This window comes from Danio rerio, chromosome 17 (assembly GCF_049306965.1).
Source record: "Danio rerio strain Tuebingen ecotype United States chromosome 17, GRCz12tu, whole genome shotgun sequence".
NCBI classification, from domain to species: Eukaryota; Metazoa; Chordata; class Actinopteri; order Cypriniformes; family Danionidae; genus Danio; species Danio rerio.
Window position 1 is genome coordinate 100,001 of NC_133192.1, and position 25,000 is coordinate 125,000.

Genomic DNA, 25,000 nt, shown 5'->3' on the forward strand with positions numbered 1-25,000 from the left:
TTTAAAAGAGAAATCTGTGAGGGGGGTTCTTAGCTCTCTCTCTCTTTCTCTCTCTCTACTATACATATATATATATATATATACACACACACACACACACGTTTATTCTTTTAGGCTTAGTGCCTTTATTAATCTGGGGTTACCGCAGCGCAATGAACGGCCAACTTATACAGCATATGATTTATGCAGCGGACGCCTTCACAGGGAAACATCCATACACACTCATACACATTCCTGCATTACGGCCAATTTAGCTTATTCAATTCACCTATAGCGCATGCCTCATGTCTTTCGACAGGTCGAAAGGCAGGCGGCAGACAAGGATAACTAAATAAACAAGGCTAGGTTCAAAACACAGAAAACCAAGACAAGGAAAACACGTTGTAATGCTACTTTACAGTGAACAAGACTCGGCCAACTGAAGGAGTGAATGTGTGGCTTAAATAGGGTGTGTTAATCAGTCTCTGAAAGTCCTCAGGTGTGAATGTAAATCAAGCTAAATGAGAACGCAGGTGTGTGGGCGAGGAGCATGTATGAAGTTGAAGTTCATTTACAAACACATTTGTAGTTCTGTGAGTGAGAATGTTTTCCAGCGACCTCTGGTGGTTAGAGATCGCTGGTGAATGTGACATATATATATATATATATATATAGTAGGGTTGGGCATCTAAGCTAAAATGCCGATCCGATACGCATCTCGATACAAAGAATACAATCCGATATATTAACGATACATTTGTGACATATTGCCATGCAAAACGATACGATTCACACCCATATCATGATACAATGCGATAATGCAGCACTAACTAATTAGATCAAGTTTATGAGATGATGTGAAAGAGGATGCTGTGCCATTGAATGAGTTTGATTATTTATTAACCAAGCAAAACCAAGACTTTTTTTACAAACTGGCTTTTCTCTCAGAGCCAGAGTGTCAGTTTACAGTAGAGGGCCATTTTAGAACATATAGCACATATTATTGAAGTATTTTCAAGATAAACAGAATGTATAAGTGCAATATATATTAAAATATATATATATTTGCACTCTTTCAACATAAAGGTTGAGCATTGCACAACAAGAATTGTGATTTAACTTTTCAACTATGAAAACAAGTTTTACAAACATATATTTTGCCACTGATTATTCAAAACTTAAGGTGGTGAACTAGCAGTGTTATGCTGCTTTCAAACATCACTGTCACTGTAAACAACAGGCTAATAAAAATATAACAAACCAGCAATCTTCTTGCTGTGAGGTGGTCAAACTACCCACTGTGTCACCGTGACACTCATTATTTTTATCATTATTATATTAATATTATTATTATTATTATAATTAAATAAAAATTAACAGGAGGAGGTGTTTAAAACCTTCGTTCTCCGTGACACTAGGCTGAATATCTTTGCAGATGAACAATGCAATAGCATTCGTTATTGGCGTAGAGCGCACAAAACTGTTGCGCATGGAAAAAAAACTGGCAATGCTTTTCTCACCACTTTTGAAGCTGGTACTGTAGCTACAGTTGAAGCAGTGTGAAAGCTGGGGATGCAGGAACACTGGAAGATGCTTTCACAACAACACTGTGGCGCCGCTTCAAGTGAGATTTCAGATTAGTCGTATTTTACAGATGCGCGGCACATTTTGCAAATTGCATCTGTCCTGTCATGTCGTCCATCCTTAAATCCATAATGTTGCCATACTTTAGATTTAAAACTCAGTGGGGAATAAAATGTTTGTTTTGCTTCTCGCGCTTTCTGAGGGCGCACCACTAGCTTCATCCGCACACCTGATACACTGAGTTGTAGTGTAAGTGTACACATCCGCAAATCCGTTAGGCTTACTTTATGTAGGTCGATTAAATTATGCGCCAAAAACAGGTTGACAACACTTGTTAATAAATAAAAAATACATTCTATATTAAAAATATAAGCTGTATCTCGCAAAAACCGATGCATCTCGATTTGCTTCCAAAATTTCATTCATCCTCTGCTGCTGTACCGATGCACTCGCATCGTGCACGCGCATGACCGCGTATCGATACATATCGATTAATCTTCCCATCCCTAATATATAGTAGAGAGAGAGAGAGCTCTGAACCCCCCTCACAGATTTCTCTTTTAAATTAATATTTTCTACAGGATGCTTTACAATAATATATTTGTGCATATACATTAGATTATTCAGTACCAATGCAAAGTTTGGATTATATATATATATATATTTTTTTTTTGCTATAAAGTGACCATAAAGTTTTAATCCTTATTAAGAGGTTAAGTGAATTTAAATGGCATCAGATTATGGCAGGTGAATGTTAACATTACTTTGATTAAGCTTGAACTTAAGACCTGAGAGTTAGCCTGCCCCGAACCAGGCTAGTTTCCCAGCATAAGTTGCCAGGGTAACTAAGTTTGAACTATCCTAAATTAGATTTATGAAACCGAATCCGCCAATAATAAACCTGACTTACCAAAATAAGCCAGGCTTTTTCTGTAAGCTTGGTTTATGGAATAGCCCCCAGAGTCAGTCTGAGGACAGCGGGAGTGCTGCTGATGATGATGTCTGCAGTTCTGCTGGTGAACTGATGCAGACTCTGTGGCCCAGTTTCACAAACAGGGCTTAGATTAAGCCAGGACTAGGCCTTAGTTAAATAAGGCTATTTAAGACATTTATAAAAATGGCCTGAGAACAATGTTACTGGTGTGCACCTGGAGGTAAAAAAAAAAATAACACTGACATATTTTACGACATCTCACCGCAAGTTATTTTGAGCTGAGACAGCTCGAACGTGCAATTTAATCTTGACTAGCCTTAAACCTTGTTTGTGAAATCAGGGCCCGGTTTTTCAAAAGGTTTAATCCGGATAAAATTGATCCGGATTTAGTAATCCTGTTTTTGCGATCCGTGATCAGGTAATCCAGCTTACTTTTTGAGCCAGTTTTTCAAAGCAACATTGGATTGGATCATTCTGATCCAGATAGGAACTTTTCAGGATCACTAAATCTGGATTACCAGTGCTTAATCACAATGTAGATGGATAGACAGGCCTATGAAAAGAGCAACAAGTAGAATAGCCAGTGTGGGGTAAATATAAATTTATTTTTATTTCAAATGAAAACTAAGACAATTTTATAAACAGTAAAATAATTATAATGATAAATAATAAAAGCAAGAAAAACCCCACCCCATCCTCCTCCAGCAGTCCGCTCATCTGAGATCTACAAGACTGTACATTGAGGATATTTATAATAAGTTTCAAATATAGATGTATTGAATAAAAAAAAGACAATGTTGAAACCTCCACAATAATGTCAGACTTCCTCATCTGATGTGGAGGGAGCAGCTTGTCTGAGCGTTTTCTTTAGGAGGCAGATCTCAAGTGTGGTCCTGGTTTGCTGCAGTTTGGTCAGAGTCAGTTGTTCCTTTGCCAGATGAAGCTGAACTTCTGTCTCTTTTTGCAATTGTTGAAGGTGATGTCAAAAATCAGGCATTGCCATTCTTTGCATCAAGATACTGCATGATCCAAATATAGTTTTATTTAATAAATAAGTTTTCATTACATTTCGGGTATGAAATCCACGCTAAATCCACCCTTCTGATGGGATCAGTTTAATCCAGGTTTTTTTGGAACAAAGTGATCGAAAGGTCTGAAAAACCCAAACTAAAGGTTTGATCCGGATCAAAACCAAGATTGGATTACATGATCTAATCCGATTATGTAATCCGTTTTTTCTTTTGAAAAATCCATTTTCAAGATTTGATCCAATCCCTTATCCAAAATCCTAGTGGATTACTTTTGAAAAACCGGGCCCTGGGCTCTGTTCTTCATACCTTGCTTAAATGATCTGAGCTGATTTGGCAGATCCTGGATCTGTTCATCTTGATCACTGATCTCTGGCTAATTTGTTTTTTTTAAACAAGTTCATGAATTGGATTAAAGTGTCTGGATGAGCTGATCTGAGATCTGTGTGTGTTGTGAAGGACAGATCTATCCATCCTCCAAATCATGATCAGCAATGCAGCGATTGGCTGACGACACAGCAGCGTAATGACATCATCTGATTAATATTCAATTATTCATGTGAGCAAAATTACAGAAAATTCATAGTAAACGGTTTGTTAAATATGACACGCAATAACTTTACACGTTTGTTGTGAGCTGCAGGCTTTACACTTTCATATGTATTTTGCTGTTTATTTAGTTCTACAGTTAGAGCGGATTTTCTTTATTATAGTAGTCAGAGTAGTGTTACAGTAGCCGGTTTGAGAATAACTAGATGTTGTATTCTTTACACTAAATTAGTGTAAAGAATACAACTAGATGTTGTTGTAAAAAAATAAATGAGTGAAAAGAAGAGAAGAACCCAGTCCAGGAGACTCGAAACAAGCAGAATTCCTTTATTGAGACGTGTTGGTTAATCTGCAGTCATACAGCGTCTTTAAGATGTCCATGTGTCTGCAAGAGCCTACTAGAGGTCTGCAGTCTGCAAGTTCTTTCACGAGTCTCACACAAGTCTGCAAATAGTCTGATTTAAGACAAAGATTTCATGTCTATATTGTGTTCTTAGGAGGAGGGGACATGGCTAAACAAAGCATGCAAATTAAGAGTTGTGGTCGGCAGGGTAAACTGCTTTTTCCGGCTTGATCTTATCATGTCCTGGAGACAAAACCTCCTGACCATTTGATTAAAAAGAGTAAACAATAGACACCCCATGCTGTGAAACTGATAATTGCATCACTTTGGCTTAGCCTGTAGTCAGCAAGGCAAAGGCTAAATGACCCTCCTAGCTGGCATGTCAATGAAATAATATAATTAAAAACCAGAGAATATAACTTTTCAGTTATACGTAGATTATTGTTAATTTGAAATTAGATGAGATAAATTTATGTTTCCACAATGTTTACAAAAGTATTTTGATATTGATAAAGGCGTCTGCAACTGTTATGAAGCATCAAATCAGCGTCACATTACATGTATTATTGCTTTAAAAAAAAGTCATGTTGTGCAGGTCTATTATACACAATTGTACTAAAGCTAAAGAAGTATATATATATATCAGGGATGTAACGGTATCAGAATTTCATGGTGCGGTAATACCTCGGTATGAATGTCACGGTACGGTATTTATTGAATCATTTACAGGAAACACAAAAAAGAGCCAAAAGTGTCAATGACATACAAATCAGCCATCTATCTGTAAGCTTTGAAACAGGAACTTCAATTATTCAATTTTAATAACAAAAAAATATTAAACCATGTAAAAAAAATAAAGTTTCAGTTTAGTATTGTTGAAAACTTTCACATACAACATTTAATCACGCACTCACTCAGATAGAGATGGGTTTTAAGGAAAATGATCATATAACTATAATCTGGTGAAAGCTGGGATATCTGGGCATTTACAATGTCCCCTGCAACAGAAAAAAACCCTCTCCTTTGGGACTGAGGTTTCTGGGACAGAGAGATATGTCTTGGCCCAGGTTGACAGCAGTGGGTAACGCTGTGCATTGTCTTTCCACCACTTGAGAGGACAAACCATGAGTGAGATAGAGATCTCTCTGCGGTACAAGTCAATCTCTGCATCAATCTGAACAGTGTGCTGTGTTCTGCAGTCCCCATGACTGCTATTAGTCGTTTTCCTCGACTTATATTTCACCACAGTCTGGCAGTGCCTGCATACCGGGTTTTTTTTTGTTTGTCACCTTTTCTCCTTTCTCGTATCTTTTTAGAAAGAAACCGAAATGCTTCCACACATCTGATTTAAAACCCGCTTTAGGCTCCATTATTTCCATCTCATTTTCATCCCCGCTACTAGCAGCACACTCCATTACCACATTACTGGATCTGTAGCGACAACCGACCGCAAAGGATGATGGCCACGCCTGGGCTGATGGGAATTGTAGTGTCCGCTACCTCCCGTTCACTTCATTCGCCTGAGCAAACTTTCTCAGAAGACCTATAGTTTTATCGAGTCATGCGACTACGCTAATATCGAAAAAAATTAATATTGCGGTATGACGGTATTTACAATATTGCTACATCCCTAATATATATATATATATATATATATAGTTAAAAGTATATAGTTACTATTTTCCCAAGTGTGTATAACTACTACTGTAATAAGATATCAGGATTCGGTACACACTCTTAGTATTATATTTGCTTGAACTGAGCTGATCTAATCCTGTTTAAATGAATGAGCTGCTGCTCTGAGCAGGTTTGGGCTACTGGAACTGTTGCTATGACAACAACTCTCAGATGAGTTTTGAAGAACGAACCGATCCTGGATCAGTCAAATCATCAATAACCAAATCCAGCTCACTGAGTAATCCACATACGAAGAACAGAGCCCAGGAGACGAGCTACAGACAGCCTACAGCTGTGTGTGTGTGTGTGTGTGTGTGTATTAGCCTCTCCTCCTCCTTTGCAGGTGTGTGCGTCAGGTGTGTGGTTCTGCTCCTCCTCCTCTGTCTGGCTCCTCCTCCTGTCTGCTGGATGGAGAGCTCTTTATATTCGGCGGCTGCAGTGATGACGGACAGACTAATGAAGTAAACAGCCAGAGATGGCAAAAGCGCACACATCCCTTACTTAAGTAGAAGTACAGATACTCACGATTAAAACGACACTGGTAAAAGTAAAAGTACTGACTACACGTTTGTACTTAAGTAAAAGTAAAGAAACACAGCCTCAAACATGTACAAAAGTAAAAAGTACCCGTTTCAACCACAGTCCAAAGACATATAACCCTAACCCTATAGGTGAATAATAGGTAAATGTGTGTGTAAATGTGAGTGTGTATGGGTGTTTCCCAGTACTGGGTTGCAGCTGGAAGGGTATCTGCTGTGTTAAAACTAATGCTGGAATAATTGGTGATTCATTCTGCTGATAAATCAGGGACTAAGCTGAAGGATAGTGAGTGAGGATGGGTGGGTAACTGGACATCCTGTTGATACAACATTATAAAATACCTGACATTTCCAGTTTTTATGTAAAATGTTTGTTGCCAAATTTATGAAAGTAGCCGAGCAGCATCAAACTCTGCTATACAGCCTAACAACACTGCTTAAACAGGCGACCCATGTATCATCATCCTGACGCAAACTCTCGGTGTTCAGCATGTCGTTTTGTGGCTGTTAGATTATAAACATCAGCTGCCCTTCATGTTGATTCACTCTGTAGACCTGTCTATCTTCATAAATAATGTCTTACATTTTACTCTGACTTCTGTCCAAAATATATTCAGTTTTTCTCTTTTGCTAAAATAAATTCTTATTTATTCTTGCACCAGCAGGTGGCGGTCTTTGCACGTTTGTTTCTGAATGCCGATTGCACATGTTTTCATATATATATATATATATATATATATACAACAGTTCTGTTTGGTTCTCAAATCTGATTGGCTGATAGCCGTGCGATATTCTGCAATATCATCACCTGTACAGCCTCTTTACCCTTTGTGTATTACTCCGCCCACATACAGCCAGCAGAAAGCAGACACTGCAGATCTACAGTGTAAAAGATGCACGCTCAGCTGTTTATCTGTCAGCTTATGATCTGAATCCGTTAGAAAGTAGTTCCTCATACAAAAGGGATTTTGAAACTCTCCATGTTGGATTTTGTTTTTATATACACAATTATGCCGTCAAACTGTTGTATAAACGCAATATCACTCGAGTAGCAGTGGGATATGGCTGTATATCGGCACTGGTGGGGGCACTGAGGTACTCAGCCTGCGGCCTCATGCCAACACACGCCTCCCACTAGTGCCGATGTACAGCCATATCCCACTGCTACTGGTGTGATACTGCTCATATATATATAAACTTTCTATATATCAAATCAAGTCAAAGTCTTATCAAATGTGACTGCAGAGTGCAATATGAACTTTTCAGAAATAAAGGAAATAAACTGCAATAAATACATCTCTTATAAAGTGTTTTTATTACTAAATGTACACATCGTTACTAAAAGCACTATATTTCTGGGTATTAGAGTGAATCCCTGTGCAGTATGATCAGAAGTGGACAAAAGGCTTCAGCATTTAGACGTGTGCTTTTGAACTGGAATGTGTCTCACTAGTTTACCTGTGATCCGAGCGAGCAGCAGGAGTCTTATTACTCCGTCATCAGGGCAGCATGTCATGTTTAATTCACCGACTCACATCTGCCAGGTCATCCTAGCCTTTCTCATAGCAATCTTCACAAACTAGCCCACGTCTGGTGCGCGATAGCCTGGAAAAGGCGGCGCAGTGAGGAAAATAGACTGACTGCATTAAAGAGGCGCTCGCATTACTGCGCATTGATCACAAATAATAGAGATCCAAACACAGGAAAAGGAAAGTCCCGAGCGTGGGTTAATAATGCAAGATGTAGACAGTACAGATATTTGTGCACAAATGTAAGAAGTAAAAGTACAACGTCTTGATAAAAATAAGTGACGGAGTAAAGTACTGATAGCAGAAACACCCACTGAAGGACAGGGACAAGTGTTTCTACATTACCTGCCATCTCCATAAACAGCAGTGTGTGTGTGTGTGTGTGTGTGCACGTTGCTGTCAGTGTTATCAATCCAGCAGTCATATGTGTGTGTGTGTGTGTGTTTCAGCTCTACTCCATCAGTCTGGGCGATGGGCGGTTCACCTGCAGGAGGGTCACACACCGCTCAGGATCTCCACCATCACCCAGAGACAAACTCTGCTGCTGGCTTCATGAAGGAAGGTGTGTGTGTGTGTGTGTGTGTGTGTATGAGCTCCTCCAGTGCTGCTTTATTCACAGTGTGTGTGTGTGTGTGTGTATGAGCTCCTCCAGTGCTGCTTTATTCACAGTGTGTGTGTGTGTTTGTTTTTATTACATGGTGGGGACCTCAGCATGATAGCACACTCACAAAGTGGGGACCAAAAACATAGTGGGGACCGATCGCCCGGTCCCCACCATGTTTTGCCTTTAAAAGACTCAGGGGGCGTTGCTGATATGCCTAGTGCAGTTTTTTTCACTGATCCCCACCTTGACCATTTACCTGAATTGAGTGTGTAAGTGTGTGTCGGCGCACTGCTCTATAGCGGTCCTGTAGTCGGATGGCGGTACTGCACCCTGACACACACTTGACGCAGTTCACACACTCTGCCTACTGCACATGCGCAATCTCATAAATGAATCCGACTTTAATCAACTTAATTAAGATCTATCATCAAATTATTCGAATTTTTGGGTAAGTTAGAATGTTTTTCACCATCATAATGTAATAAAATAGGTTATATGACAAATACTTATGTTGCATATTTTGACAGTTATCAGGTATAGTTAATTAAATGTTTTAACGAATTTCCTGGGTGTTTTAATCGATGTTGTTTCAAATTACGTATTAATATAACACTGATAAGACACAAACTACAGTTCGGTATGTAATTTAACTTGTTTACACGAGTAAAAGTTACTCGCGCTAATGTGCTAACGTGCTAACTGCCCGGTGCTACGTGAGTCAGAGGCCGGGGTGGAGTGCATGAGCCGCGGTCAGACAGTCACCAATCACCGGGCGGCTAAATGGATCGACGGAGGATAAAACCATTAAAAGATGCGGAGAAACACATCACCAGCTCCACTGACAAGACCCATTCACTGGAAACCGAATATATAGAAGGTTACTAAGGTATGTTTTCATAGTTCTTTTATCGTATTTTTAAATGGTTAATTGCTTTAAACATTTAACGTTAATCCTGAAATAACACTATATACTATTTATACGTTAATGTAGTAATATAGAGGTTATAATTAAAATGTGGGGCTATCTGGTCCTAGAAATGTACTTAATTTATTGTTCTATGACGTGTAGAAACGTTTTATTTTAGATAAATAATTATAATAAACTCCAACTTAGTGTAAAACATATATACAAGTACATAAATGTTCACTGTGTGTGTTTTATTTATTTATTTGCTGTCAACTGGTAGCCTTTTACAATAAGGTTAAATTATTTAATGCTGGTTAATGCATTTACTAACATGAACAATAAATAATACTTTATTACACTATTTGTTCATGTTTGTTAACTTTAGTTAATGAAAATAAAGTTGTTCATTACTAGTTGAACACGCACAATGCATTAATTATTGCAATGCATTATTACTGGTACAAGCATGAATTTAGATTTAAATGATGCATTAGTAAATGTTAAACTATGATTAATAAATGCTGTACATGCATTGTTCATTAACTAGGTCATGTTAGTAAGTACATTAACTAATAAAACCTGATTGTAAAGTGTGACCTGTAAACAATTGAAGTGGAAAAAAAGTTCTTTAAAACTGTCCTAAGAAAGAAGAACAGGTGTTCAATAGTATTAGAACAACATTGTTGAAAGGTTCTGATCCACTTCAAAAGGTTTACTGTATTTATAATTCACACACAGAGAGGATGCTAATGTGAGGTTTTTGTAGTTTTTGAACCCTACACGTTTCATTAAATCTTTTAGGTCAGAGTTTGCGATGTCCACATTTATTAAAGGAAGTTTTGTGGTTGAGTACAAATGATAGAGCTTGTGGAAGCAAAGCATAGATGAGATATTAATAAAAATACTGTCTTTATGTTTGACTTTATATGGTAAAACAAGAACAGGTGGTTAAGTGTTTTCCCCATTCAAATTTACATGTATATATTATATTCATTCTGTTTGTATTCATGCCATAGTTTAGCTTTTTATTGCTATGAGAGGGCATAATTAAAATGTTGCTTGCTCTTTTCTCTTAGTTTTGCAGCATTGATGCCGATCATGAGGACGATCTGCACCCTAACTGCACTGTCAATAAGATCGTTGTTCAGAGAAAACCTCATTTGTGCCTTTTTGCAATCAGGGATATTTTCTTTGGAGAGGAAATAACGTTTGACTATGGCGCATGTGATTGGCCTTGGAGAAAGGTTTGACATTTTGATTACTTAATACATTAATCCTTAATACATTCAGCAAAGCTAAGAGTTTTTAATGTTAATATAGATTAAGGGTAAATCTGTTCAAAAATAAAGAGTTTGCATCATCCATAAGAGATAATGAAATCAATCTCTTAATATCTTCTTCTTGTCTTAATGGGTAAAAAAGTTTAATTAATTGGGTAATGCTTTACTTTAAAGGGGGGTTCATAAGACTGTCATGAAAGCTTTATAGTCGTGACATGACTTATATAACAGCTGTTTTTAAATAGCTTTCATTGAAGGATGCCCATATGACTGCAGAAGAAAACTGCCCCGACAACTCTCTGATGAGGTATGTTTATTAGTATTATTATTATTATTATTAGTAGTAGTAGTAGTAGATGTTGTTGCTGTAGTAGTGCATTTAATTGTAATTATTTAACTTAGTGTGTGTCCTAATTTATGAACATATGCAATAGTGTAACATTGTGGGGACCAGAGGCATGTTAGAGAAGCTGTGAAACACACTTAGTCCTCAATACACACACAGTACGGTCTGACATAGTGGGGACCAGGAGCCCTGAGTACTACTGTCTAATTATTATTTTTTGTTTTTTATATTCAGCTTTCATTGAAGTATGATCATATGACGAGAAGAAGAGAACTGCTCTGATCCAGTAGGAGACCCACAACCCTCTGATGAGGTGTGTTTAAATTTAATAATAATAATAATTATTATTATTATTAGTAGTAGAAGTAGTAGTAGTTGTTGTTGTTGTAGTAGTAGTGCATTTAATTATAATTATTTAACTTAATCAAAATCTAGAAATGAAACAGAGTGTGTGTCCTAATTGGTGAACATATGCAATAGTGTAACATTGTGGGGACCAGAGGCATGTTAGAGAAGCTGGGAAACACACTTAGTCCTGAATACACACACAGTACGGTCTGACATAGTGGGGACCGGAACCCTTGAGTACTGCTGTCTAACTAATATATATTTTTTTATTTTCAGCTTATATTGAAGGATGACCATATGACAGAGGAAGAGAACTGCTCTGCTCCAGTACGAGACTCGCAACTCTGATGAGGTGTGTTTAATGTTGTTGTTATTATTATTATTAGTAGTAGTAGTAGTTGTAGTAGTTGTTGTAGTAGTAGTAGTGCATTTAATTGTAATTATTTATCTTAATCAAAATCTAGAAATGAAATAGAGTGTGTGTCCTAATTGGTGAACCCATGCACTAGTGTAACATTGTGGGGACCAGAGGCATGTTAGAGAAGCTGTGAAACACACTTAGTCCTGAATACACACACAGTACGGTCTGACATAGTGGGGACCGGAACCCTTGAGTACTGCTGTCTAACTAATATATATATATTTTTATATTCAGGTTTGCTGAAGTATGACCGTATGACAGAAGGAGAGAACAGCTCTGCTCCAGTACGAGACCCACAACTCTGATGAGGTGTGTTTATTAATATTGTTGTTGTTGTTGTTGTTGTTATTATTATTATTATTACTAGTTGTTGTAGTAGTAGTAGTAGTAGTTGTTGTTGTAGTAGTAGTGCATTTAATTGTAATTATTTAACTTAATCAAAATATAGAAATGAAACAGAGTGTGTGTCCTAATTGGTGAACATATGCACTGACATTGTGGGGACCAGAGGCATGTTAGAGAAGCTGTGAAACACACTTAGTCCTGAATACACACACAGTACGGTCTGACATAGTGGGGACCGGAACCCTTGAGTACTGCTGTCTAACTAATATATATTTTTTTTATTTTCAGCTTATATTGAAGGATGACCATATGACAGAGGAAGAGAACTGCTCTGCTCCAGTACGAGACTCACAACTCTCTGATGAGGTGTGTTTAATGTTGTTGTTATTATTTTTATTAGTAGTAGTAGTAGTAGTAGTTGTAGTAGTTGTTCTTGTAGTAGTAGTAGTGCATTTAATTGTAATTATTTAACTTAATGAAAATCTAGAAATGAAACAGAGTGTGTGTCCTAATTTTTGAATGTATGCACTAGTGTAACATTGTGGGGACCAGAGGCATGTTAGAGAAGCTGTGAAACACACTTAGTCCTCAATACACACAGTAATGTCTGACGTAGTGGAGACCGGGACCCTTGAGTACTACTGTCTAACTAAAATATATATATATATATATATATATATATATATATTTTTTTTTTTTTTTTTTTTCAGCTTTTATTGAAGGATGACCATATGACAGAGGAAGAGAACTGATCTGCTCCAGTAGGAGACCCACAACTCTGATGAGGTGTGTTTATAATAATAATAATAATAACAATTATTTTTATTATTATTATTATTATTATTATTATTATTATTATTATTATTATTATTAGTAGTAGTAGTAGTAGTAGTAGTGATAGTAGTTGTTGTTGTAGTAGTGGTGTATTTAATTGTAACTATTTAACTTAATCAAAATATAGAAATGAAACAGAGTGTGTGTCCTAATTGGTGAACATATGCACTGACATTGTGGGGACCAGAGGTGTGTTAGAGAAGCTGTAAAACACACTTAGTCCTGAATACACACACAGTACGGTCTGACATAGTGGGGACCGGGACCCTTGAGTACTGCTGTCTAACTAATATATATTTTTTTATTTTTTTTATTCAGCTTTGATTGAAGGATGACCATATGACAGAGGAAGAGAACTGCTCTGCTCCAGTACGTGACCCACAACTCTCTGATGAGGTGTGTTTAATGTTGTTGTTATTATTTTTATTAGTAGTAGTAGTAGTAGTAGTTGTTGTTGTAGTAGTAGTAGTGCATTTAATCGTAATTATTTAACTTAATCAAAATATATAAATGAAACAGAGTGTGTGTCCTAATGTATGAATGTATGCACTAGTGTAACATTGTGGGGACCAGAGGCATGTTAGAGAAACTGTGAAACACACTTAGTCCTGAATACACACACAGTAAGGTCTGACATAGTGGGGACTGGGACCCTTGAGTACTGCTGTCTAACTAATATATATATATATATTTTTTTTTATTCAGCTTTTATTGAAGGATGGAAGGATGACCATATGACAGAGGAAGAGAACTGCTCTGCTCCAGTAGGAGACCCACAACTCTGATGAGGTGTGTTTATAATAATAATAATAACAATTATTATTATTATTAATATTATTATTAATATTATTAGTTGTAGTAGTAATAGTAGTTGTTGTTGTAGTAGTGGTGTATTTAATTGTAATTATTTAACTTAATCAAAATATAGAAATGAAACAGAGTGTGTGTCCTAATTGGTGAACATATGCACTGACATTGTGGGGACCAGAGGCATGTTAGAGAAGCTGTGAAACACACTTAGTCCTCAATACACACACAGTACGGTCTGACATAGTGGGGACCGCGACCCTTGAGTACTGCTGTCTAACTAATATATATTTTTTTATATTCAGCTTTTATTGAAGGATGACCATATGACAGGGGAAGAGAACTGCTCTGCTCCAGCACGTGACTCACAACTCTGTTATTGCATATCAGATTTAACGAACCGTTTACTACGGATTTCATGTAATTTTGATAACTGTGCATTAATCAGATGTCATCAAGCTGCTGTGCCGTCAGCCAATCGTTGTATTGCTGATAATGATTTTGAGGATCGATAGATCTGTAACAACACACAGTCACAACACCTCTCAGATCAGTTTAATCTGATTCGCAAACTTTTTTGAAGAACCAAATTAGCCTAAAATGAGTTATCAAGATTAAAAGATCCAGGATCTGTAATATAATCTTAGATTATTTAAGCGAGGTCAGACCCCTGGACCCTTGAGTACTACTGTCTAAATTATATTTTTCAAAATAAAAATTATAAATTATATATAAAAATATATAAAATAATTTTTTATAAAATATTTATAAAATTATATATAAAATATATATTTTTAATTATATACAGTTGAAGTCAGAATTATTAGCCCCCTTGTTTATTTCTTGTACTAAATTTCTGTTTAATGGAAAGCAGATTTTTTAAACACATTTCTAATCATAACAGTGTTAATAACTCATCTCTAATAACTGATTTATTTTCTCTTTGCCATGATGACAGTAAAAATTATTTGACTAGATATTTTTCAAGACACTTCTATACAGCTTAAAGTGACATTTAAAGGCTTCACTAAGTTAATTAGGGTAACTAGGCAAGTTATTGGAGGGATAATAATATTGACCTTAAAATGGTTCATAAAAAATTAAAACTGCTTTTATTCTAGCTGAAATAAAACAAATAAGACTTTCTCCAGAAGAAAAAAATATCATCAGACATACTATGAAAAAATTCCCTGCTCTGTTACACATCATTTGGGAAATATTTGTAAAAAAGTTTTAAAAAGGTGGGCTGACTTCAACTGTATATACTTTCATATATATATATATATATATATATATATATATATATACAGTTGAAGTATTAATTATTAGACCCCTTGGAATTTTTCTCTTCTTTTTTAAATATTTCCTAAACGATGTTTAACAGAGCAAGGAAATTTTCACAGTGTGTCTGATAATATTTTTTTCTTCTGGAGAAAGTCTTATTTGTTTTATTTTGACTAGAATAAAAACAGTTTACATTTTTTTAAACACCGATTAAGGGACAAAATTATTAGCCTCTTTAAGCTATATTTTTTTCTCGATAATCTACAGAACAAACCATCGTTATACAATAACTTGACTAATTACCCTAACCTGCCTAGTTAACCTAATTACCCTAGTGAAGCCTTTAAATTTCACTTTAAGTTGTATAGAAGTGTCTTAAAGAATATCTAGTCTAATATTATTTACTGTCGTCATGGCAAAGATTAAATAAGTCCATTATTAGAAATGATTATTAGAAATAGTTATTAAAACTATTATGTTTAGAAATGTGTTGAAAAAAATCTTCTCTCCGTTAAACAGAAATTGGGGAAATAATAAACAAGCTGTCTAATAATTCAGGGGGGCTAATAATTCTGACTTCAACTGTATATGAAGAGTTTCATTGCAGAACGAGATATATCCATTTAAAAAAATGTTGGTAATTTTGACATTATTTTTCAGGACATCAACAGTCAAGTTCATTCACAATTTCTGTACATTAAACTATAACTTGAGCTCAGTGAAGGCCAGGAACACAATATTTTCAAATCCAGGATATTTTTTATTTAATTTTATGTCTATAATTAAGTTAAAAAAAACATGCCAAAATGCTACATATTAATCCAACCCACATTGTCAAACATGGAATAATATATGCAAAGATTGATTAATAATAATAAGATTCTAAGTTAGATTTGGCCAGAATGTACACAACATAACATAACATAACTTTTTTTTTTTTTTTTTTGCAAAACGCTACATCCACCTTAGGCTATATTATACTACATTAATACCATTACCAAAAGCTAGTGAATCAATGTTTTGTTTGATAAGTAAGATTAAGTTAGTTAGATAAATGACCTTTAGCTTGGTACAGAAAGAGTGGGGGGCGGCTCCTTCCACACCGCTGCAGAAAACCAAACCTGTATGATTAGAGCGGGCGGAGCTGCGGTGTCACTGAGTCTGCGACACAAACTTGCCTCGCTATGTCATATTTAATGAATTATTTCACTGTAATAATAATAATAATAGCTTATTTATTTGGTTGTGAAAAAGCTAAACCGTTTTCTCCATAACAACATGTGCCCTTTAAGTTCCTTTGTAATAAATCAACAACAACAAGAATTAATTTTAAATAATAGGTGCAACCACATAAATAAATCTTCAGATAGGCTACTCAGCTACATTTAAGAAATTATTTAAAAAATAAACTTATAAGGGACACTTGCAGACAGGTATCTTGTGATGGGGAGTAGGAAAAAAGGCGCTCCTAGGCCTTCTCTTGACATCAGCGGAGACTCGTTCCCTGCTGCATTTGTGTATTGTTGACGCAGAAGTATCTTATTCTGGTCCACTTTTGTGGCCTTTTTATTATTTTTTTGTGAAGTTGAAGACTTCATCTTCTATCGCTAAATCAATGAGCAAACTCTGAGCACTTCACCGGCGATGACTCTCTTCCCAGGGGATGCTGAGCTCGCGCCGCATCCTGAACGCTCTCTAACTGTTATATCGCACTTTGTAAAGAAACTGGTCTGACGGATATTGCGTTTTGTGAAAAAAAATACGTTTTGTACTTGGCCTAAAATGTGCATTCTTAAATGTTATTAATGGCAGCAATTCACACATAGATTAAGGTACATCTGAACAGTGATTTCCAATAATAAAATCCAAATGTCAAAAAATGCCGTTTATCGCATTTTGCAACCTAACTCTTCATATGTATGTGAGTTATGACTGTATGACTGCAGAAGAGAACTGCTCTGTTCCCACAACTCAGTTTTTCTGGGACTTGAAAACAGACGCTCAGCAGATTTTAAAGGGTGGAATCTTGATCAAATCGTGGGTTTACACACAAACATGTAGTACAGTGCCAGATTTTCTGGATGTTATATACACATTTGTATTTGCAAACATATACCATATTGTTTTAAATGATGTATTTTTGTGTGGGTTTTTACATTCAGAGAAAGTTACAGTGGATCGTGATTTTGGAGGAGGTGAAGTCCAATCTAAAAGGTAAAAATATTATTTATTTTTCTGATCAGAATTTTTCTTTTTTCAGAATGTTTATTTTTATCATGATATGTATGTGCTGTGTTTGAAAACTATTTTTAAGCTACCATCACACGCTTTTACCCATTAAAAAGAACAACACAAAATCAAATAAATATTTTGGTAAGCTTTATGCAGAGAAGTCAACTCTCAGACTTGATTTTTACTTTCAGAGTCCCCTCAAGTATCATCACCATGGTACAGTGTCTGTGAAGATAGTGAAGCAGACCCAGCATTCACAAAAAAGAGAGGTATGATCATTAAAGTTAATTTGTGACTGACTTGTGTTATTGTACAAGTCCAAATGCACAAGTTCATTTACATAACATGTAGGGTAAAACAGAACAGAAGCACATTACTTCTATGATGATTTCAGTACAGTTGCACTTGATGTCTCATTTCATGTTAGTTAAACAATATTGCTAAATACTTTGGAAAAATATACTAATTGCATATCTGGTTACACTTTATTTTAATATTTTACTTTACTACTACTACTATATTCATATTGTACTAATTTTGAGCGTAACCTAACAGTCTGCTGTACTATTTACTGAGACCAATGAGAGTTGGTTTTATTGAGGTAACCTTAACTGTCAGCTAATACTCTACACTCTAAAATTAATAAAAATAAGTAATAATAATTAAATTAGCAGTTTTTCATAATTTGTTTTTATGAAATCTGTTTGTTTCTGCTTTTGAATTGCATTATGGGATCTTGATCTTTCTTCCAACAACTTTTAATCTTAAAAAGTAAAAAAAAAGTGACTTTTTGTTTGGGTTGTTGTTGTATATTATGCTACAGAAACCTTGTAATAAACTGCCGGTACATTTTCTGTTATTCTAAAGACTTATTTATCTCTATATATTATTTCTTATACATTATATTATTTCAAACTACTAAAATGTCAGTAAAAGTCACTTTGTTAAACTGTAGAGTTGAATTTTCAACATCAAAAGTGCACAGAGCAGAGATCAACATCCCATAATGCAATTCACCACCACAAAAAAAAAAAAAACACTTGTAAATCACAAAATACAGGAACTGGTAATGAACAGATATGTGTTACAGTGTAGTGTTTTGAGCTAAACTTGAGCTAACAGTCTGCTAATACTCTACTGATAATCAGATGAGCGTTAGTCTTATTGAAATACTCTAATACATAATACTTTACGGTGAGATAATTAACGTAGTTGCAGAGTTACGCATAGTTAGAAGAATGTCTAAACTGGACTATGGAATAAAGTGTAACCACATTAACCAGTTTTGGAGTTATTAGGAAGTATTTTTTAATCCATCTCCATCTTAAGTATTTTTAATAATAGGCTAGACATATTTTTCTAGCAATTTCTATCACAATATTAAACTAACATAACAGCACATGTTGTAAAAATGACTGAACATTTATGCAACTAAAACCTCTTTTTTATATTTTAACCACCCATAGGTCCCATAAAGAGAAGATCCTGGAGCAAACAGGAAGTACATGCTGTGGTGAAAGCTGAACCATTGGCTCTAAAAACCAGAGATTGGTCAGCTTTGGATTTTTATATTAAAAACTGAATCTCGGCTCTTTAGATAAAAAATCTGAATAACACTTTTATAGTAAGTATACACTATACATCATTAGTTTAGCACTAAATCTACATTAATAGACTTTAGGAAGCAGTTTATAAATACAGCTTCAAACACTGTATTCTTGACTTGACTTAATTGTATTTTCATGCTTTGTTACTGATTCATTTTTCATTACTACATTATGTATTGCATTATTTACAAACTATTTGTATATAAGAGTAGTTGGTGGTTTTTAAGATAATTCAGAATGAGTTATTAAATGATTAATAAACTATTCAAATGAACATTTATACATGTTATATTCAGGCATATAGTAATTGTAACCGTGTGTTAGTAAATGCTAAATAACACAACTTCATGCAGTTTTGTGACCTAAGGACTGTTTATAGTTGATAAATCCCTTATAAATGACAATTTAAGGCTCAGTATCTAATGAACAATAAATCTTTGCAATCTTATTAAAAAATTCTGTAAAGTTTAAACATTGCAAAATAAAAATACAACATCATTTCAAAACAACAATTAACAATATGACAATATTCATTTCAGTGTTTCTGTGATGTTTGCACTGTACAGTAATTTTATATTTTGATAAGATTGCAAAGATTTATTTTTCATTAGATAGTTTCATTTGTGTATCTTGAAATTAATGGAAAAAAAAATATATATATATATATCTTCTTTGGCCTTAGTCCCATATGATTGCGGGGTTTGCTCTTTTTGGAACAAGTCCTTCAGTTTTAGACTTGTCCATATGATAACGACTTTTTTATCATATCATATATATAAAGCTATGAATCACTCCCCCTAATAAAAATTTATTTCTTTTTTTCTGTTTAGAATATAGCTGAGATTTTAATTGTCATTTATAAGGGATTTATAAAGCATCAATAGTCCTCAGTTTACATTAGCTCACAAAACTGCATGAAGTTGATTTTATAAAGCATTTATTATTAGAAAGAGTAACCATTACTATATGCCTGATTAATAAGATATATAAATGTTGGGTAACACTATAATAACTGCACACAATTAATTATTTATGAAACATTAGCAAATAGTTAGTTGAACATTTGTTAAGCATTAACGCTACATTAATAGACATTAGTAAGCAGTTTATAAATTATATTTATAAATATAAATTCATAAGTCAATATTATTGACTTATAAGCACAATTATAATGTGCTTAATGATTGTTTTCATACTTGGTAAATAATGCAATACTTAATTTAGTAATGAAAAATACATCATTAACAAACCAGATATTTTGTAAAGTAGTTGGTGTTTTTTTTTTTTTAGATAATTCAGAATGTGCAAGTAAATGATTAATAAACTATTCAAAATAACATTGATAATTCTTATTATTCAGGCATATAATAAGTTGTTTAGTATGTTAATAAATGCTTTATGAACTCAACTTCATGCAGTTTTGTGATCTAATCTAAAGCGAGGGCTATTCATGCTTTATAAATCCATTATAAATGACAATATAAGGCTCAGTTACATTATATACTGGAAAAAAATGACTATTAATTTCTACTTATTACAAGATGCTCAAATGAAACTGTATCAAATGAAAAGTAAATCATTGCAATCTTGTCTATATATAAAATTGCTTTACACGTAATGTATTGTTAAATTATTATATTGTTGTTTTATCAAATGATGTTGTATTTCGACACTCCTGTTATTCAGCAATGTTTAAAATTTACAGTAATTGTATTTGTTTAGGTACGATTGCAAATACTTATTGTTTATTTGATACACAGTAGGTAGTGCTGTCACCTCACAGCAAGAAGGTCGCTGGTTCGAGCCCTGGCAGGGTCAGTTGGCATTTCTGTGTAAAGTTTGCATGTTCTCCCTGTGTTGGTGTGGGTTTCCTCCAGGTGCTCCTACATGCGGTACAGGTGAATTGGGTAGCCTAAAATGGTCCGTAGTAAATGAGCGTGAATGAGTGTGTATGTGTATGGATGTGTCCCAGGGATGGGTTGCAGCTGGAAGGGCATCCGCTGCATAAAAACGTGCTGGATAAGTTGGTGGTTCAATCCGCTGTTGCGACCCAGAATTAATAAAGAGAGAAAACCAAAATGAAAATAAATGAATAAATGAATGATTCTGAGCCTTTAATTGTCATTTATAAGGGATTTATAAAGCATCAATATTCCTCACTTTAGATTAGATCACAAAACTACATGAAGTTGAGTTAATAAAGCATTATTTAACATGCAGAAAAACATATTATATGCAGGGCTCCAAACCGGTTCAAGGAACGGAAACGAAAAACAGAATCAAATGACATTTTTCAGGAACAGAAACGAAAACCGAAAAAAAAAGATCAACTTTAATCGTTCTGAACAGAAATGTTTACAGTTAAACGGTTAATAATGTTATTTTATCATTCTCTTTATTATATGAATTTGGGAGACAAAAAGCATTAATTTAAAGCATGTGAACAAATGCGACGGTGACGCTCGTTTTTATATAAACTATAAATGTCTGGCCGTGATGCGTATTTAGGCCTATGCCAGTCTATAAAAGATAATGTAGCTTAAAACACTTTAAAATTTTAGAGAACGTAATACAGTTTGCACAACCAATGTTTGGTCTTAATAACCTGCCCATAATTAAACGTCATGTAGCCTACTTTTTGATTACTTGACCAGCAGATTAATGGCAGCACCAGCGGATAAACGAGATCTGAGCATAATAGGTATGACTAGTATGTGCATAACCGATATGCAAAGTCAAGAGAGTGCACGACTCCATAGGGTAACGTAGCCTAAACTGCGCACACTTGATTATGTAATGTGTGAAATCGTGGACGCATCTCAAAGAGCAAAGCATAACTTATTAAATGCCCATGCTTAATCGGTCATCGATAAGATCTATCGGTTTTAAAGGGTTACCGACAATACATCAATCGAGTGATTGTTAGCATCCCTAGTTTAATCAATGAATGTGTTAAATTTTATATTTATATTAAAGATGAATAAGGCAAGAATATGATAATGATACTTTTTAGATTTTTACACCTACAAAAATATCTTGTGGTAGTGCACTTGTTTAATAAAAATCTTTGTAAATAGGTTATCTGTAAAAAACGCAATCAGAGCCAATGACATGTAGAAGTAGTGTTGCCTAAACGGCTATTAAATTTCTAATAAAATTAAAACCAAAGTATAACTCATTGCATTTTTCGTTTGATAAAAATATACAGAAACGAAATAAAATCATAAGGATGCTAGTTTGTAATTTATGTTAATAATAAATAAATGACATGCTTAGACTATAAGCTTAACGGCTATACGCTGCCAAAAGGCCATTAATAAATATTATTTTACTTTGTACTGGATTATAATGTATATTTTACTATAAAAACTAAATATAGCATGTCTTACTGTCATTTAAAACAAGTAATTCAAAATACACATCAGAACTGTAGACCTGCAGTGGGTAAACTGTATACAGGGGGTGTTGGTCAATCAATAGCCTACAGCACATAATTGAACTAATTATGATGCTAACTGTAATTTAGCTCTTAATATAGGCCTACGATATATTTTCTGGTGTTTAATTTTGCATGAGCAAATAGCAGTATAGCCTAAAGTAAATTTTTTAAAAAGATTTTACTAATATTAATAATAATGGATATAATAAATTTAAATAATAATTGCACTGTGCAGTGTACTAAATATTTTTATTCGGCTACATAACTAAAAAACTATTTCATAACAATTTTCATAATTTTTTTTGCTATTTCATATTATACAACATCTAAATGTAGCGCCGGGCCTGCGCTCGATACCAAGGAGTGGGGCTGTGTGTAGCGCCTTTAAACAGCGTGTCAATCAATAACCAAAAGCAAGTTCATATTATAAATATGTCTTTAATGATACTTATTGAAAATTCATTTAATCTTACCCCTCGTATAGATTTTTTAGTTGCACCATTAAAAAACAGAGCACTCTAGAGCCCTGCAATACTTTGTAATTAAATAAAGGTTTTTTGTTTTTTTTTTTTCTAGAAAACTGTTTTCGGAATATTTTGTCTATTAAGGAACGCAAGAACAGAACCGAAAAAATATAAATTCTGCTTAGAGTGAACCGATTGGATTTTCTTTTTTTTTTTTTTTTTTTCTTTTTAGCCCTGATTATATGCCTGAATAGTAAATGTATAAATGTTCATTTATATAGTTTTTTAATCATTTATTTACTCATTCTTAATGATCTTAAAAAACACCAATTATTCTTAGACAGTTTGTAAATAATGCAATACTTCATTTAGTAATGAAAAATGAATTATAAACAAAGTATGAAAACATAAAAATTGAGCACATTACACATGCTTATAAGTCAACAATAGAGCATCTAGCTGTGTTTATAAACTGCTTACTATTAATGTAGAGTTAATGCTTAACAAATGATGTCTATTTGGAGTTTTGGTGGCTTGGTTATATGATGAAGGTCTCTGTGCATTTGTGGGGTTCAGTTCTTTATGAATATATTTTTAAATATTTTTAATATTTTTTTTTTCAAATAGTTAAAATACGACAGAAACAGAAATAGAACATACTGGTGGATTTTAAGAGTTTACCCAAATGTACATTATATTATTAATTACTTGCCCTCATCTCACTCTAATCCCCTGAGACCTTCATTCATCTTCAGACTCAAAGGAAGATAACTTAGATAAAGTGCAAGAACTCCTCATCCTCCATAGACAGCAAGGGATTGAAAAAATATGAAGGAGAGGAATTAATAACAGAATCTTCATTTTGAGGTGAACTAACCGTTTAATATTGTTTGCTATTGCACTTAACTAAATGTGTATGCAGACATGGAAGAGTTATGTGGAAGCTTGTTATACCCAATGAGAACTGCTTTTAGACATGCAAGAGAGTTTCATGGATTTTGTGTTTACTGTTTTTTGTGTTTAAAGGTTTTGTGGAAATTATTTATAATAAATATAACATTTATTAAATCTATTCTGGACCATTTCCTGTTTGGATCTTGAGGTTCCTTCTGTATTCAAATTACATTTTTTATAAACTGACCTGCTCTTCAAATGAAAATTCTAAAGCAGTTTACTGTCAAATTACTTGACTGAGGTTTAAAATTTAATAGTAAGGGTGCTGATCTGATCCCCACGTTGCCTAAAAACCGGTAATGTGTGTGTAGATCTGGTCCTTACTTTGACTAAAAAACAGTAATGTGTGTGTAGATCTGGTCCTTACTTTGACTCAAAACCAGTGATGTGTGTGTAGATCTGGTCCCTACTTTGACTCAAAACCAGTGATGTGTGTGTAGATCTGGTCCTTACTTTGACTCAAAACCAGTGATGTGTGTGTAGATCTGGTCCCTACTTTGACTCAAAACCAGTGATGTGTGTGTAGATCTGGTCCCTACTTTGACTCAAAACCAGTGATGTGTGTGTAGATCTGGTCCCTACTTTGACTCAAAACCAGTAATGTGTGTGTAGATCTGGTCCTTACTTTGACTCAATACCGGTAATGTGTGTGTAGATCTGGTCCTTACTTTGACTCAATACCGGTAATGTGTGTGTAGACCTGGTCCTTACTTTGACTCAATACCAGTAATGTGTGTGTAGATCTGGTCCTTACTTTGACTCAATACCGGTAATGTGTGTGTAGATCTGGTCCCTACTTTGACTCAATACCAGTAATGTGTGTGTAGATCTGGTCCTTACTTTGACTCAATACCGGTAATGTGTGTGTAGATCTGGTCCCTACTTTGACTCAATACCAGTAATGTGTGTGTAGACCTGGTCCCTACTTTGACTCAATACCGGTAATGTGTATCTGGAACTGGTCCT

General features: G+C 34.6%; 1 protein-coding gene across 25 annotated transcripts in view; it reads left to right on the plus strand.

Moving 5' to 3' along the window:
* Window positions 1-25,000, plus strand: part of LOC101883808 (kelch domain-containing protein 1-like) — a 29,144-nt gene that overhangs the window by 1,206 nt on the left and 2,938 nt on the right. For 18 of the 25 annotated variants that reach the window (XM_073927927.1, XM_073927925.1, XM_073927926.1 and 15 more), the window contains exons 3-4: window positions 6,438-6,555; window positions 8,612-8,724. In XM_073927927.1, coding sequence (XP_073784028.1) covers window positions 6,438-6,555; window positions 8,612-8,724 — 231 coding nt within the window. Of the gene's footprint in view, window positions 1-6,437; window positions 6,556-8,611; window positions 8,725-9,517; window positions 9,653-10,749; window positions 10,918-11,198; window positions 11,261-11,533; window positions 11,613-11,923; window positions 12,000-12,302; window positions 12,378-12,701; window positions 12,780-13,123; window positions 13,200-13,565; window positions 13,644-13,951; window positions 14,037-14,359; window positions 14,378-17,284; window positions 17,376-17,500; window positions 17,553-17,761; window positions 17,840-19,036; window positions 19,122-23,707; window positions 23,743-23,835; window positions 23,898-25,000 lie in introns of those variants that run through there. The other 7 variants (XM_073927913.1, XM_073927912.1, XM_073927931.1 and 4 more) reach the window with 4 other exon arrangements.